The 14814-nt window shown below is 36.9% G+C and overlaps 1 protein-coding gene across 1 annotated transcript; it reads left to right on the top strand.

Moving 5' to 3' along the window:
• The first annotated feature begins 2158 nt into the window (after positions 1–2158).
• On the top strand, positions 2159–2599 carry LOC138887022 (uncharacterized). Its single transcript, XM_070168731.1, has one exon. The coding sequence runs from the start codon at positions 2159–2161 to the stop codon at positions 2597–2599; it is 441 nt and encodes a 146-aa protein (XP_070024832.1).
• The last annotated feature ends 12215 nt before the right edge of the window (positions 2600–14814 follow it).

Genomic DNA, 14814 nt, shown 5'->3' with positions numbered 1-14814 from the left:
AAGTCACGTATGTTGAAAGCAAGCAAGAATAATGTGTATGTAAATGGAGTTCGAGATGACATAAAGTTTCAAATGAAGCTAAAAAATGAGAGTTATTACCCCTTAAAGGAGTAGTGGCGACTTATTTTTTCTTTTCATTTATTTAGTAGGGTCGAGAAGAATGTTTTGTGTTAGTATATATAATATCTTAAGCAAATTCTATTTCGATAAAATACGAAAAATATATTGTGTGTATAATAATATTCTTAATTAGTGAATCGGTCTGCCACAATAATTTTGTAATCTTTAAAATAAATATAATCAGAAAAGAAAATAACCATTATTTAGGTATTAATGAATCTATCAAAGTGATGTAGTCTCGACTCATCTAAAAACTCAATAGTTTTAACTAATTTCTTGAGTTTAGGAAAAGTTTGACCTACTTCTATCCCTATTTATTGTGTGACCCACTAAGTGATGGAATAAATTAAGGGCAAAGAAAACTTTTAGTCCCGTCCAAAATTATTTATATTCGTTAGCTGCAACAATATATAAAATTTATATATTTTTTGTATATAATATATATATATATATATACAAAAATATATATGTATATATAAAATATGCAAAAATATATATATATTTGGCTATTATTTTGAAAGCCGCTATGCAATATCATTTTCTCTTAAATTAAAATGCAATATGCAAAAGAGATAAAGGAAATCCAAGAAAATCATTTCCGTGGGCTTCATTCATACTAAATCATACACATAAAATTGGTCATTCCTTTCTCTCCCTTTTCTTGCATGAAGCGTGTCTTTCTCATCTTTTGTTTTTCTCATAATTGCTTACTCTAATTTAGTAAAAAATGATAGATAAAATCCACTTTCCAAATCTTTATACTCCCCCTATGTTCCAATTTATGTGAACCTATTTGACTGAGCACGAAGTTTAAGAAAAAAATGAAGACTTTTGGAATTTGTGGTACTAAACAAGTCCAAATGGGGCCCAGAGTACTTGTGTGGTTATAAAAGCTTCTCATTAAGGGTAGAGTTGTAACTTTAAGCTAAATTGTTACCAAATTTAGAAAGGGTTCATTCTTTTTTGAACGGACCAAAAAGGAAATAGGTTCGTATAAACTGGAATAGAGAGAATTTTTATCTGTTTTTTATCATAAGTACGCATCATTTGGTCCCCTTCTGATTTGACCACACTTTCCCTCTTCTTTGTAAAAGTAATTTCCACTATTTATCAACAAAAAAGAGAGAAGAAATTCACGAATCTTTCTTTCCTTTTTTTTCTTCTTCTAATTTATGACAGTGTAACCTTTCTCGTTGGACAAATATATGGGTAACTATCCAAAGTTATCACGATTTTTCATATAAATATTTCTAACTGAGATTACGACATATTAGGCACTCAAATTACCATCAAAGTGTGTCTTGAATTGACAGTAGTCCAATTCTTGTGTTTTCTGATGTGACACCTAATCAGTGTTTGAATTTTACCCACTATTTTTCGTTTCAGAATTAGCTTTTTGTGTTCAATAGACACGCTTTGATGATAATTTGAGTGTTTAATAGGTCACAACCTCCGTTGAAGTGTCTAAACAAAAAATTATACTAACTTTAGGTGGCTGTCAATATATTTGGTTGAAGAAAGTATTATTTTAAAGTAACTAAAACTCTCTCTTCTCTCTCCTCAACGTCTCTTCTCTAATGGCTCTATTTCAAGCCAGTTCTGACTACGCTCCACCAGATGGAGCCATCGGGAGGCCTCCAATCGGCGCGTCTGGACGAGCAAAATCAGGGGAGATTTCTCACATGCAAGGAAATCCCCTAGGAAAACACTCACATGCAGATAAAATTTCATCTCCGACTGTAATTCACCAAGAGAAAGAGAAAGTGATAGCTAACTCACAATGGTATGCCTGCTGTCATCTTCAAAGCATCAGATTACTATGGGATTATAACCGATTCTTGTAAGTTTACTATTGTGGGTCGATTCCTTAGACCTCGCCCCCAAATTAACAGAATTAGGTCAAGATTCAAAGAAATAGTCTCTCTAAAAGGGTCAGTAAGAATTGGGGTTTCTTGATAATCACAATGTTTTTATTGATCTATTCAATGAGGAAGATTGGAAAACTGTTTGGTTCCGGCGAGTCATTGAAATTGACGGAATGCAGATGTGGTTGCAAAAATGGTCTCCAGACTTCAAACCAGAAGAGGATCTACCGGTGGCCTCTACATGGGTTCTATTACCAGGTTTTCCCTTCCATATGCATGATTGCCGCTACATAAAAAAACTTCTAAGCTCAGTTGGTACTCCTCTAGTTTTAGATGCTGCAACAATGGGAAAAACAAGATCAAGTATGGCTAAAATTCACGTAGAGGTGGATTTGCTTAAACCACTGCCTCAAAGTGCTTTCGTTGGTCAAGAGTATGATGATTCGCCACTCAAATGTTACACTCAAAAACTGGAATACGAAGGAGTCCCAAAATACTGCAAGCATTGCAGGAAAATTGGTCACTATATGATCAATTGTAGGGCATTTGAAAAAAAGAAAGCTGAACAAAAAGAAGAAAGTGAAAAAAAAAATCAGGAAACGATCCTCTACTAGCCACAAAATTAGAAGAAGGCAACCAAGCAAATAATAATAACAAAGAAGATCAAAAATCCCTGAGCTTGGAAACAATTCAGAATCAACAAACGGAAGATGTTAAGTTCAAAACAAGAAAGATAGCAGGAAAAAGACCAAGAAAAAGAAGACAAAAAAAAATGCCAAAACAGAAGAGCAAAGTGTTATTCAAACTTGCCAACAACAAAAGAAAAGAAAAGACTGACTCTACAGCAAAACAAAATGAATTCACAAAGCAGGCCATAGAAGAATGTATATTAAGCCCTGCTACAGAAGATAAAACTTTTCAACAGGACCAGGGTGCTGAGATTAACAATAATGAAATCACATCCAAAGGGAACGAGCTTAATCCAGAGGAAGAGCAACAAAACTAGAATAGCCTTAGACAGACTATTCAGGAAAATAGAGTCGATGGAATAAAAAATCTGGGATAGTGTTGCAACTCAAATTCATCTATTGTCCCTACTGAAATAAGGAATGAACCTGGTCTTCAATTGGTTGTGGACCAATATGAGAACAAGGAAGACTGCAATAACTCTAACCAGGAGGATGATATCTCTAATAGTCTTCAAGAGGTTGAGCAATCGAATAATCAGAAGGATATGAGAAAGGGGGATCAAGACACTCATAATCACACTGAAGATCAACAACAAATTACTAGAAGAGGAAGAAGCGAAACCAGGAAAAGTGGCAAAAGAAACAGAAACAAAACTCAACCTTCTTTGAGAAGGAATCAAAGGAGGATATCACCCCTAATTGTCTCAATGATTAGTGCCCTTTTTTGGAACATTAGGGAGGTTAGATCCAAAAAAGCTATTCATAGTCTAAAGAAATTGATCAATCTCAACAACACTCAATTTGTGGTTATCTTCGAACCTTTTATTTTAAAAGAAAAAGTAGATGGCCATAGAAAATTTCTTGGATTTCAATACTGTTGTTTCAACAACAATGATCAAATTTGGTGTTTTTGGAATGTCTTCAACCCCACTAAGGTTATTGCAGTCAGTGAACAACATATTACTATCAAAATGTACAAAGCTATTGGTATGCAAGATATTTGCATTACTGCTACCTATGCTAAATGCAACTCCAATGACAGAAGGGACCTTTGACATTCTCTTGAACAAGATAACCCGATGATTGATGTTCCCTGGTGCATAGGGGAGATTTCAATATTATTATGAATCCTAATGAAAAACTTGGGGGTAAACCTCATAGAATGTATAGAAGCTTGGAGTTTCAAACGTGTATGAACAATTGTGGTATCACAGATATTGGTTATAATGGTTCTAACTAAACATGGTTTAATAACAGAAGACCGGGGAAAAGAATTTGGAAAAGATTAGACAGAGTCTTTGTTAATGACCTTTGGGATCAGCTTTTTCAAAGATGCTCTGTTAGGCATCTTGTAAGGACAAGATCCGATCACAGACCTCTTCTTATGACGATTTTAACTGGAAATCAACAACACATTAAATATTTTAGATTCCTAAACTGCTGGGTGAACCAAGAAGGTTTCTATGACATTGTCAAGGAGGCCTGGAATACTAAAATGATTGGTAATCCTATGTGAATCCTTCAATACAAGCTCAAGGCTCTTAGTAAAAGGCTTTCTCATTGGTACAGGAATGAAATTGGGGATATAAATGAAAATGTTATTAATTGGGAGGATAAACTCCAAGAGTTAGAAGATTGATATTGAAAATAACTCAAAAAGGAGTAGAGAGGATGTCAATTAGGCTCATGTTTAATATATTAGATGGTTCAGTTTTCAAGAGTCTATGCTCAAACAAAATCTCAAGTAAAGTGGTTTAAAGAGGGAAAAAAGAATACTAGCTACTTTCACTCCATCCTCAGAGAGAAAAGAAGAAGGAAACAGATCAATCGCATCAAAAATAGTAGGGGAAAGTGGATCAAGGGGGACGAGAAGATAGCCAGGAAAGCTGTTAATCATTTTCAAACTATTTTCAACCTTACTCCTCTTACGATCAACAATTCAATTCTGGATTGTATTCCTCATTGTATCTCAAGTGATGAAAATAACATGCTAAGCAAGATTCTAGACGAGAATGAAATCAAGGAAGCAGTTTTTAACCTTAGTCCTCATAGCACTGCAGGGATGGCTTTAATGGAACTTTCTTTCAGTGTTGCTGGGACATTATCCAAAGGGAAGTCATTGCATTTGTGAGAAAATTCTTCAAAGAAAAAGGTTTGACCAAATTTTACTCTCATACTTGTTTAGTGTTAATTCCAAAAGTTGACAATCCTGCTACTTTTGCCGAGTATAGGCCTATTAGCCTATCAAATTTCACTAATAAGATTATTTCAAAAATTATCTCAATTAGAGTAAACACTCTGTTGTATAAATTAGTCTCCTTGAATCAAAGTGGCTTTGTTAAAGATAGATTAATTTCTGAGAATGTTCTATTAACCCAGGAAATTATTCACAATATTACTCATAAAACAAAGGTGGTAATGTAGTGATTAAACTTGACATGGCTAAAGCATATGATAAAATGTCATGAGAGTTTATCTATGTTGTTCTTAGAAAATTTGGCTTCTCGGATAATTGGATTGGTCTGATTCATAATCTCATTTCTAATGTGTGGTACTCTGTCATAGTTAATGGAATGAGACATGGCTTCTTTTCATCTTCTCAAGGACTTAAACAAGGGAATCCTCTTGTCACAACCCCAAAACCAATCTGATCGTGATGGCGCCTAACATGAAACTAGTCCAGCCGACGCAATCCTAAATCAAACCAATATTTCAAACTAAGGACGTTTTAAGCTCTTAATTAAATAAAATCCAATAACAGGAGTTTAAATAACAAGTGAGGAAAGAAACATAAGCCCGACATCGAGATATCACAAGTCACGAACATCTACTAAGGTCTGAATACAACGAAGACTATCACAGTCTAGAAAATAATAAAACAGTCTAAGGAAGATAAGATGGAGAATAGCCAGGTTGCGATCGCCATGCAGCTACCTTGCCGACTCCGGGTATCCGCGACGGATGATGGATCACTGCTCGCTATCACGACCCACAACTCCTGGATCTGCACACAAGGTGCAGAGAGTAATGTGAGTACGCCAACTCAGTAAGTAATGATTGTAAATCTTGTCCTGAGGGTATGAAACCCCGGATTTCATATCATTTCACTATAGTGAGGTGACACACACGCTAGATGACGAACGTGATGGCATGCACCGTCGGGGATTGTGACTTGGTCTGTCCCTTAGCAACTATTAAGTTGCATATTTGACTGAAAACTATTTGATACTATTGTGCTTTGGAAAGTATTAAGATATTTTGGGTTGAATGCCATATTGGGCCTCGTGCCAAGTTGTTTGGACCTTTATGCGCTTTTTGCTACTATTCCTCACTGTTTTGATTTAATATCTGTACTCAGTCATGCTATATTTTACTGATTTCATAACTCAGTCTTATTTACTCCGTTTTGAGGTATAAAATAATATTTTGGGCTGAGCACCCTGTTTTATTGTTAGCCCGAGTGGTTTGAAAGGTTTCTGACTGAGTGAGGCTGAAGGCCTGTATTGTGAGGATATCATAGGATCAGGCTGTGCGCCGCAACATGTTATACTGATTTGTGATATATGAGAGGCCAATGGCCTGATTTATTATGCCATGAGATGACTTGTTATAGCACGTGGGCTGTAGGAGCCCCTCCGGAGTCTGAACACCCTAGTGAGCGCGGGTACCCTGAGTGAGTGATATAATATTGCCCGAGAGGCTATTCTTGATTCATGTTGTGCCTGAGAGGCTGATTACGAGTGGTTAAGGCTGGCAAGTGGGTCGATTAAGCCCAGGACCGACCCAGGACCGCGAGCCCATTAGGGTAGTGAACCTAAACAGGCCTAACCAGATAGGACCGGGACCAGGGGATGGGCCTGCTAAGTGGGCCAGTTAAGGCAAAAAACTGTTAGGACCGAACTATTTGGGCTCGGGACTGGTTCAACCGGTCCTAACTGGTCCCAAATGGGCCCAACAGCTAAATTTAAAAAACAATTCCCTAAATAAAACTTACCGTTGGCTCATTTAAAATATGGCCGTTGGGCCTACAAAAATAGCCGTTTGGGCTTTGCAAAATAGCCATTTAACCCCCTCCCCCCAACTTTGTTTTAACCCCAAGCTGTTTATAATTACACTTTTTTCCTATTTTCAACTATAAATACTCCCTCATTCTTTCATTTTTCTCACAAAATCATCAATCTATCTCTAATTTTCTTCTATAATTGGTTACTTTATTGTTGCAATTTGTGTAAAAAAATTGTGAAGTTGGTGAATTGAAGTATTCAAGTTTTCAATGATAATTAATTTTCAACAAGTTGTTCGTCAATTCGGTAAACTCGTTCCAACTCTTTAGTTTTAATATTATAGTTTTATTTGTTTTATTTACTTTGTATAATTATAACTAATATGACCTATTCCTTAAAAAAATATTTAGTAAAAATAAGGAAAAATCCAAGAGTGGTGAATCTAGTGGCCAATCTATTCCTTCTCTAATTCCCCGGGCTCCCCTACCCAAACCCTATACCCGCCCTCCACCTGCTCCTATTCTTGATAGTGATAATACTATATTATAATTTACTGAGAGTCAATATATGCATAATGTTGATGGTGGTGAACGCTTAGATGATGAATATATGAATTCTCTTTATGGTAATCCAACTATTGATGAAAAATATGAGCATGAAATAGATTTAGATGAAACACAACTAGATAGTGATACACCCACTAGTCCTGTTGCTGAAGTTAACGCAACTAATCCAAATAATGCCCCGGTTGACCCCCCTGTTACTACACCTATTTTTTCTAGAAAACCTTCTAAACTGGCCGAAACATCTCTTGTTTGGCCATTTTTTATTCAAATAAGAGAAAAAAATAAAGTTAAATGTAAAACTTGTGGCAAAGAGTTAGCTTTTAACTATGTTACTCGGGGTGGGGAAGGGGGAGTTTGAGGAGGGGGGAGGGAAGTGTGAGGAGACACATAATGATACACCCTCAAGATAAAGTTAAATATAAAATATAATCAAATGAAAGTTGCGACCGCGAGGACAAGTCTACCTAGTCAGCCTGACCCTAGTACTGGGTCAAATCAATTTCAACCGGAAATTAACACTGTTACCGAAAAAGATAACAATGGTTACTATTATGTGCTTACCCTATAGTTTTCCAAAAATGGTCACTGTTATGTGCTTACCCTATAATTTTCCTTCTAAGCCTCACTTTGTGCATTATATTAGAAGAATTTTAATCCTAGTTATTAATGATGACTGTCACAACCATAAAGAGCGATATTTATATATATAAATATGAATATGAACAATATTTGCGCTATTTATTTACTCATATTAATTGTCATGTTGCTATTACTACTGATATTCGTAGAACTGGTAATGGTTGTGATTATCTTACTTGATAGAAATTAGCGTCCTGTAGACAACCAGATTCTCTAGCAGTTCCCATTGTAAGCAACAAACTGTAAAATCAACCAGTATAGAGAATTAGGTTCTCTAATTGTACCCACAGTAGCTCGGCAGTAAATAAAGAACACAAAGGATTTTTACGTGGAAAAATCCCAACTCAAGGGGACAAAAACCACGACCTACACTTGTAGACTTTCAACTTTACTAACTTGTAAACACCTATTACAAGCCACTTTGTAATGACTCCATTACAAAGACTTCAACTCAACTAACTTGTGATACTCTTACCCCAAGCCACTTTGTCACTCTCTAGTTACAAAGACTTCAATCACTCTAACTTGTAATAACACTATTACAAGCCACTTTGTAATAACTCTATTACAAAGACTTCAATCACTTTAACTTGTAATAACACTATTACAAGCCACTTTGTAATAACTCTATTACAAAGGATTCACAACTCGACTAACTCTAGCCAAGACACAAACACGGGGGTTTATGATTTACAAAGGGTTTCCTACACAATGCTTTTAACTAAGCTAAGTAGGAGTTACAAATGAAGAACAAATAACAAAGACTCAACAAACCTAAGGACTTAAGATATCTTCAGTCTTTGGATCTGGTCCTTGAGGCTGTAACAGCTTTGTTCTTGAGAGAGGTTGTGACAAGCACTTGAGAGAACATTTTCTTTTGATTTTGCAAGTGTTAGCAGGAATGTCTTGTGCCTTGCACCAGGTTTATACTACAAAAGAAATCACCATGGTGATGTCAATTCACAATGGTGATGTCAATTCTTGGTTAGTACATGCCTCTTCCTAATGGGAAGTGACTGTTGCACCGTCTGCTGCACTGTCTTGTGTATAGTTGCAGGCAGTCACATTCTGTAGTTGCTTTCCAGCTGTATAGTTAACTTATACTTCTGTCAGGGGAACACCAAGGGATCAGGTCCCTAATCTGGTTCTTGTGAATCTAAAGGCACACTGCCCAAATTATCTTGAGTTGATTAACTTGAATGATTGTACCAAGCATGCTTCAGGTCCTTTATCTGGTTCTCTCATGAAGTAAGTTGTTTTACCTTCCTTGAGTGTATTTATATGTGTGTGACATCACTTACAATGATGTAAGAAAGATAGGTAAAAAGCCTTCCACAGAAAGTTGACTGATGCATTGTTCCTGTACAGTAGCATGTGCATGCAACAACTTTCCTACTAGAGAGTTGACTTCATACAGTCTCCTTAGGAACTGGTAGGGACATGTTCCCTCAGCTGTTCCTTCCACTCTGAAGAGTTGAGTTATATCCCACGCTGGATCCTAACCTGGAACTTTATGATCTCAAGGTCTTGTAAATGTATAATAGGTTCCTTATCTGGTTCTGGATGATATGTTTGTTAGATCATCAAAATATAAAGTAAAGTACTTATGCCCAAGGTACTTGTAACCTATCAATTTTCCCTTTTTGATAATGACAAACTTAGAATTGATATTTCCCCTGAGAACCAGATCTCCACATTGTTCCCCCTACGAATCAATCATATTCCCCAAGAGAACCAAACCTAAGGAGCTGGTCATAGCTGGTTCCTCAAGACTGTTTGACAAATCATCAAAACTCAAAGTACCATAACTTATCAATTTCCCCCCTTTTGATGAATGACAAACCTAGAATTATTCCCCCTGAGAATCAGATTCCTTACATGCACTGATCACATCTGGTTTGTACCTAGTTCGTTGAGAACGTTTGTCATCATCAAAATATGACATAGTGTAACTTAGAGCAATTTCCCCCTTTTTGATGATGACAAACCCAAAATTAATATTCCTCTTGGAACCAGATTCCTCACATGTTTCCCAGCGAATCTGACTTATAATCAACATATTATCAGCAACGTTCCCCCTGCGAAGCAGAGCTATCTTTCATGCACAACACAATATATCAATTCGATTATGTTCCTCCCCCATGTTGAAACCTATATAACTTAGCTATCTTTCATGCACAACACAATATATCAATTCGATTATGTTCCTCCCCCATGTTGACACCTATATAACTTTCATGCACATCTATCTTTCACCAAGCAGAGCTAACTTTCACACCCATGTTGACACCTATATAACTTCTCCCTTTTGGCATCATCGAAAAGAATAACAGAAGAAGCATAACCAAAAAGAAGTTTAGCAACATTAACTCATGCCACTTGGGCAACAAAGTATAAACAATAACAAGAACAACAAGTGAATGTCATTGCACAAAATAGAGTAATTGCCCATAGTGGAGTAATTATAATAAAAGCACAGTAGTTTCAACAATACATAATATGACAATTTAAACAACTAAAGTACCAATGTCATCAAATATAAGGATAAAAAAAGATAAGAATTCGAGGGAATTTGGAAGGAGTGAAAGACATGGATCACTGGGTAGGAGGAAAAGTAATGGGATAAGGCCTTGATGAGCTTGATCATTCGTTCATTCACTCTCCGTTGATTAATGATTATCTGCTCTTTCAGTTCCTCCACCTGTTTCCTCAATCTTTCATTTTCACCCTTCAACTGAGCATTCTATTCTGCCAAGGGTCCACGAGGACCTGGTTCTCAACCTATCTAAATAAGTTGAACCATCAATTAGGTCACCAAGAATCTCCCCAACTCTCATCAAGAACAAACTCAGTCCCATGCACATATAGCATCAGAGTATCACATAAAACATAGAAGGTTTTACTTCTTCTTCATAAACGTTGGGACGTGGAAGAACAAAGAGGAGATTCTAGTTTTGGAACTTAACAATGTCAAGAAGTTCCTTCATTTTTCAGTAATATCAGAGTCAACATTCTGCCTAACAGCACTTTTTAAAACTTCAGAGTCTTCTACCTCTCCAAACCTGATGACTCATCCTTTTGCTTCTGTAAGGAACCCGCTTCCTCACTCACACTACCCTTTCTTTACTAGAGCGTCCATGCCTCCCTCTTCTTCTTCTCAATCTATTCACCCTTATCATCTGCTGCATCTTTCTCAGTCAACTTTCTTTTCTCCATCTTTTTTGAATTCTTTCTCACAAATGGAGATTTTCCACTTCATTCTCTCTTCCACAGTCACCACATCAGCAGGTCACACCACTTCATCATTAATTAACCTACTTTTCTCAATCCTTTTTACTGGATTGGAGGTTCATTTAAGCACAGAACTTTAGAGAAAAAAGATCATCATCATAATTGACATCCTAAGAAGGACTTGAGGGATCAGGTCCCTCATTCAGTTCCCCCCTTTTCAGCACGTTCACCAATTCCACCGTCCTTCAAGGCTTATACAAACCTAGCAACAATTTCACCCTCAGACTCTAGAATATTAGATCTACCTTGTTCCCTTTTAGTTAAACTTCCATCAAAATCTACCAAAGAATTCTTGGGGTTTTGATTCTGATGAAGTTAGGATTATGGAAAGTGAGAGAGTTGGGTTCAACTCTAGCATATTTGGAAAGAAGGATTATTTTGAGACAAGGTTGATTTTGGTTTTGAAGAAAAGAATCGGTTTTATTTGGGTGTAAGATAGAGAAGTGCCTTTTTTGGGACAACTGGTCAGTTCAAAAAAGGTTTAACATTTTGGACTTCAAAAGTTAGGATGAGATACATAGAAAGGCAGAAACAAATTAATGACATGACACTTCAGCAGCTTAAAAAGGCATATAAGTATTGAAGAGACTACTAACCTGAGTCATAGGAACTAGGTTCCTTGACGGTTTTTGTAAATTTTGAGCAAAGACTCCTAGAAGTGCAATGTCACTCTTACTTGTTTTTGTCCTGAAACTGCCATATGTGTATACCTGTAACAGTATAGATTTGAGATGTCGTTGAAAACACTTTTTAGCATTGTACCTTTCCTTCTTAACATAGCCAATCATCGAGGGACTAGGTCCCTTTGTTAAGCTTGATCAACCCCAACTCCAGACGATTTCTTTCAAAGTGTTCACTGCTCAGCGCCTTGGTGGAGATGTCTACACCTGTTCCTCCATCTTCAAGATGTTTGTTGATCTATAGTAGTTGAGCACAACAAGAAGCAGCAACCATGTACTCAGATTCAGCAATAGAAAGAGCCACACAGTTTGTTTCTTGTATCCCATGAGATCAAGCATGACCCCATAAAATGTGCCATTCCAGATGTGCTTTTTCTATCCAGCATATATTCAACATAATCAACATCAGCATATCCTATTAAGTCAATGTTATCTCCTTAGGTATAGTAGAGAACCAGGTCCTGCATCCCTTTGAGATATCTTAGAATTCTCTTGGCAGCTTTCAGATGAGATTTCTTTGGATTGGATTGAAACCCGGCACACAGGCCCACACTAAAAACAATATCTGGTCTACTACAGAAGTGACCCTATGATACCTTTATACATGGTCTGATTTATAGGGGAACCAGATTCATCCATGTCTAGACAAGTAGCTATGTCAATGGGACTGACAATGTATTTTTTGATGTCTCCATGTCAAATCTCTTCAACAGCTTCTTGATGTACTTCTGTTGTCTTATCATTGTCCCCTTGGGAGTTTACTTCACTTGTAAATCTAAGAAGAAATTCATTTCCCCCATTATATTCATTTCTAACTCACTTCCCATGAGTTTTGCAAATTCTTCTCATAGAGAGTCAACTGTTGCTCCAAAGCTGATATCATCAACATAGATCTGGTTCCTATAAGAGTTCTGTTAGTAGGTCGTGGAACCAGGTTCCACATATTGTTCATCTCATATTGACGGAGTTCTTTTTTAGTTCTGAGGTATATGATGCATATAAATCTAGAGTAGTCATCCTCAATGACGAAAATATGTACCTATTTCCTCCCCTACTTGGCACCCTTATAGATCCACATAGATCCATATGGAGGAGATCAAGTGGCCTTGAGATGCTAAATTCCTTTTTGGGCTTGAAAGAGGATCTAACTTGCTTTCGTTTTACGCATGCATCACACACCTTGTGATCATTGAAGCTTGAGTTGGGCAGACCATGAACCAGGTCATTCTTGACCAATTTGTTCAATAGTGTGAAACTTGCATGACCCAGCCTTATATGCCATAGCTCAGCATTATCATCAACAACACCCAAACAACTAAGATCCCCTTGTCACAGATTTGGGAAATACTCAGCAAGCTATACTTCAACCCCTTCACGTAGTACACATTTTCAATAGAGTGGGAAAGAGACTTCTCGATCCTTCTAACTCCCAGAATGTATCCCTTCTAGCCATTTTATAAGGATACACTCCCTCCCTACAGGGCCTTCAGTGAAAGGAAATCATTTGTACTTCCAGTCATGTGCTTCGAGCAGCCGCTATCTATGTACCACTATTAACTGCTCCCTTTCATTATTCCATGCACAAGGAAATCAAGGGTTAGACTTAGGAACCCAAACAAGTTTGGGTCCCTTCTAATAAGAAAAAGGGGTGAATGAGGGCTCTTTTGGTCCAAACAGGCATTATATATTTTTTATGTGAAGGACTAGGTTCCGTAGTAGCAATTACTTTTTTAGCAAAAACTTTGTTTTTCTGTTGAGACTGAATTCTGGCCTTATAATTTTCTTTAAAGTGCCCAGTGTTGCCACAGTGAGTGAAAGCCAATTGTCAGGTACAATAATGTACTTGCTCTGAGGGTTGTAGGGAGTCTTTTCCCTTTGAAACCTGATTTCCTGCCTATTTCCCCCATTGTTACAATGATAGCATCAGAGGACCAGGTCCACTTAAGTAATTTTTCAAGATCACTCTTCACTTTTCCTAGTCCTTCCTGAAGTTGTTTGTTTTTCTCAAGCTTAGCACACAGACTAGACTTCACTGAATTTAACTCACTTTCAAGCTTACTATGTGACGCACTTGCAACTTCCGTTCCCTTTTGAGAATTTTAAGCCTACTTTCCATTTTATGTTCCCCAATTATTTCCTTTAGGTATACAACTACCACTAATATGTAATCTCTCTCATGCTCAATGTTTGCAATCCTCTCAATCAAGGTATCTTTTTCCCTTTTTAAACTCTCAATGGTCTCTCTTAGATCAACCTCAACCACCACTAGATCATCTCTCTTGTGTTCTATTTCTCCTAGTTCTGTGGTTAGTGCATTTTTATAATTAATGAGACTGTGATAAGCATCAATCAAAATATTTTCCAAAGATATAATCTTCTTTTGAGAATAGGATTTCAAATTTCTTTGAACATCAAAAAGGTTTACCTCATCATCGTCGTCGTTATCTCCATCATTATCAGATTTTGTCATCAATACAAATATGGAATAATATTTTGCATCTTTGCTTTAAACGGCCATCATGGAGGTGTGTGCCTGTTCATCATTACCCTCAGATTCACTAGAGGAATCTCCCCAGGCATCCAGAGCTTGATTTACAATATTATCAGTGAACTCTCTTCTCTTGAACTTTCTATCGGGGACCGGGTTCCTCTTAACCATCTTGTCAACATTGTGTTTGTCATGGTCCTGATTGTGGAGAGGAGAATCTTTGATGAAATGTCCTAGCTTTCTGTACTTGTGACAACATTCGTATCCTTTAGTATTTCTGCTAGAGTTACCTTTCTTGGGAATGCCTCCATTTCTACGAACCATTTTCTGAAATCTTTGTGGTCTATTGGTTGATTGACTTTCCTCGAAGTTTGGTGGAGAAGCCATGTAGATCCTTTATAGATGTTAACCTTTTAGAAAGAACCTGCTCTAATACCAATTGATAGAAACTAGCATCCACCAAACTGTATAG

The sequence above is a fragment of the Nicotiana sylvestris genome, chromosome 3 (assembly GCF_000393655.2).
Source record: "Nicotiana sylvestris chromosome 3, ASM39365v2, whole genome shotgun sequence".
Classification (NCBI taxonomy): Eukaryota; Viridiplantae; Streptophyta; class Magnoliopsida; order Solanales; family Solanaceae; genus Nicotiana; species Nicotiana sylvestris.
This window is presented reverse-complemented; position numbering and strand designations above follow the sequence as displayed.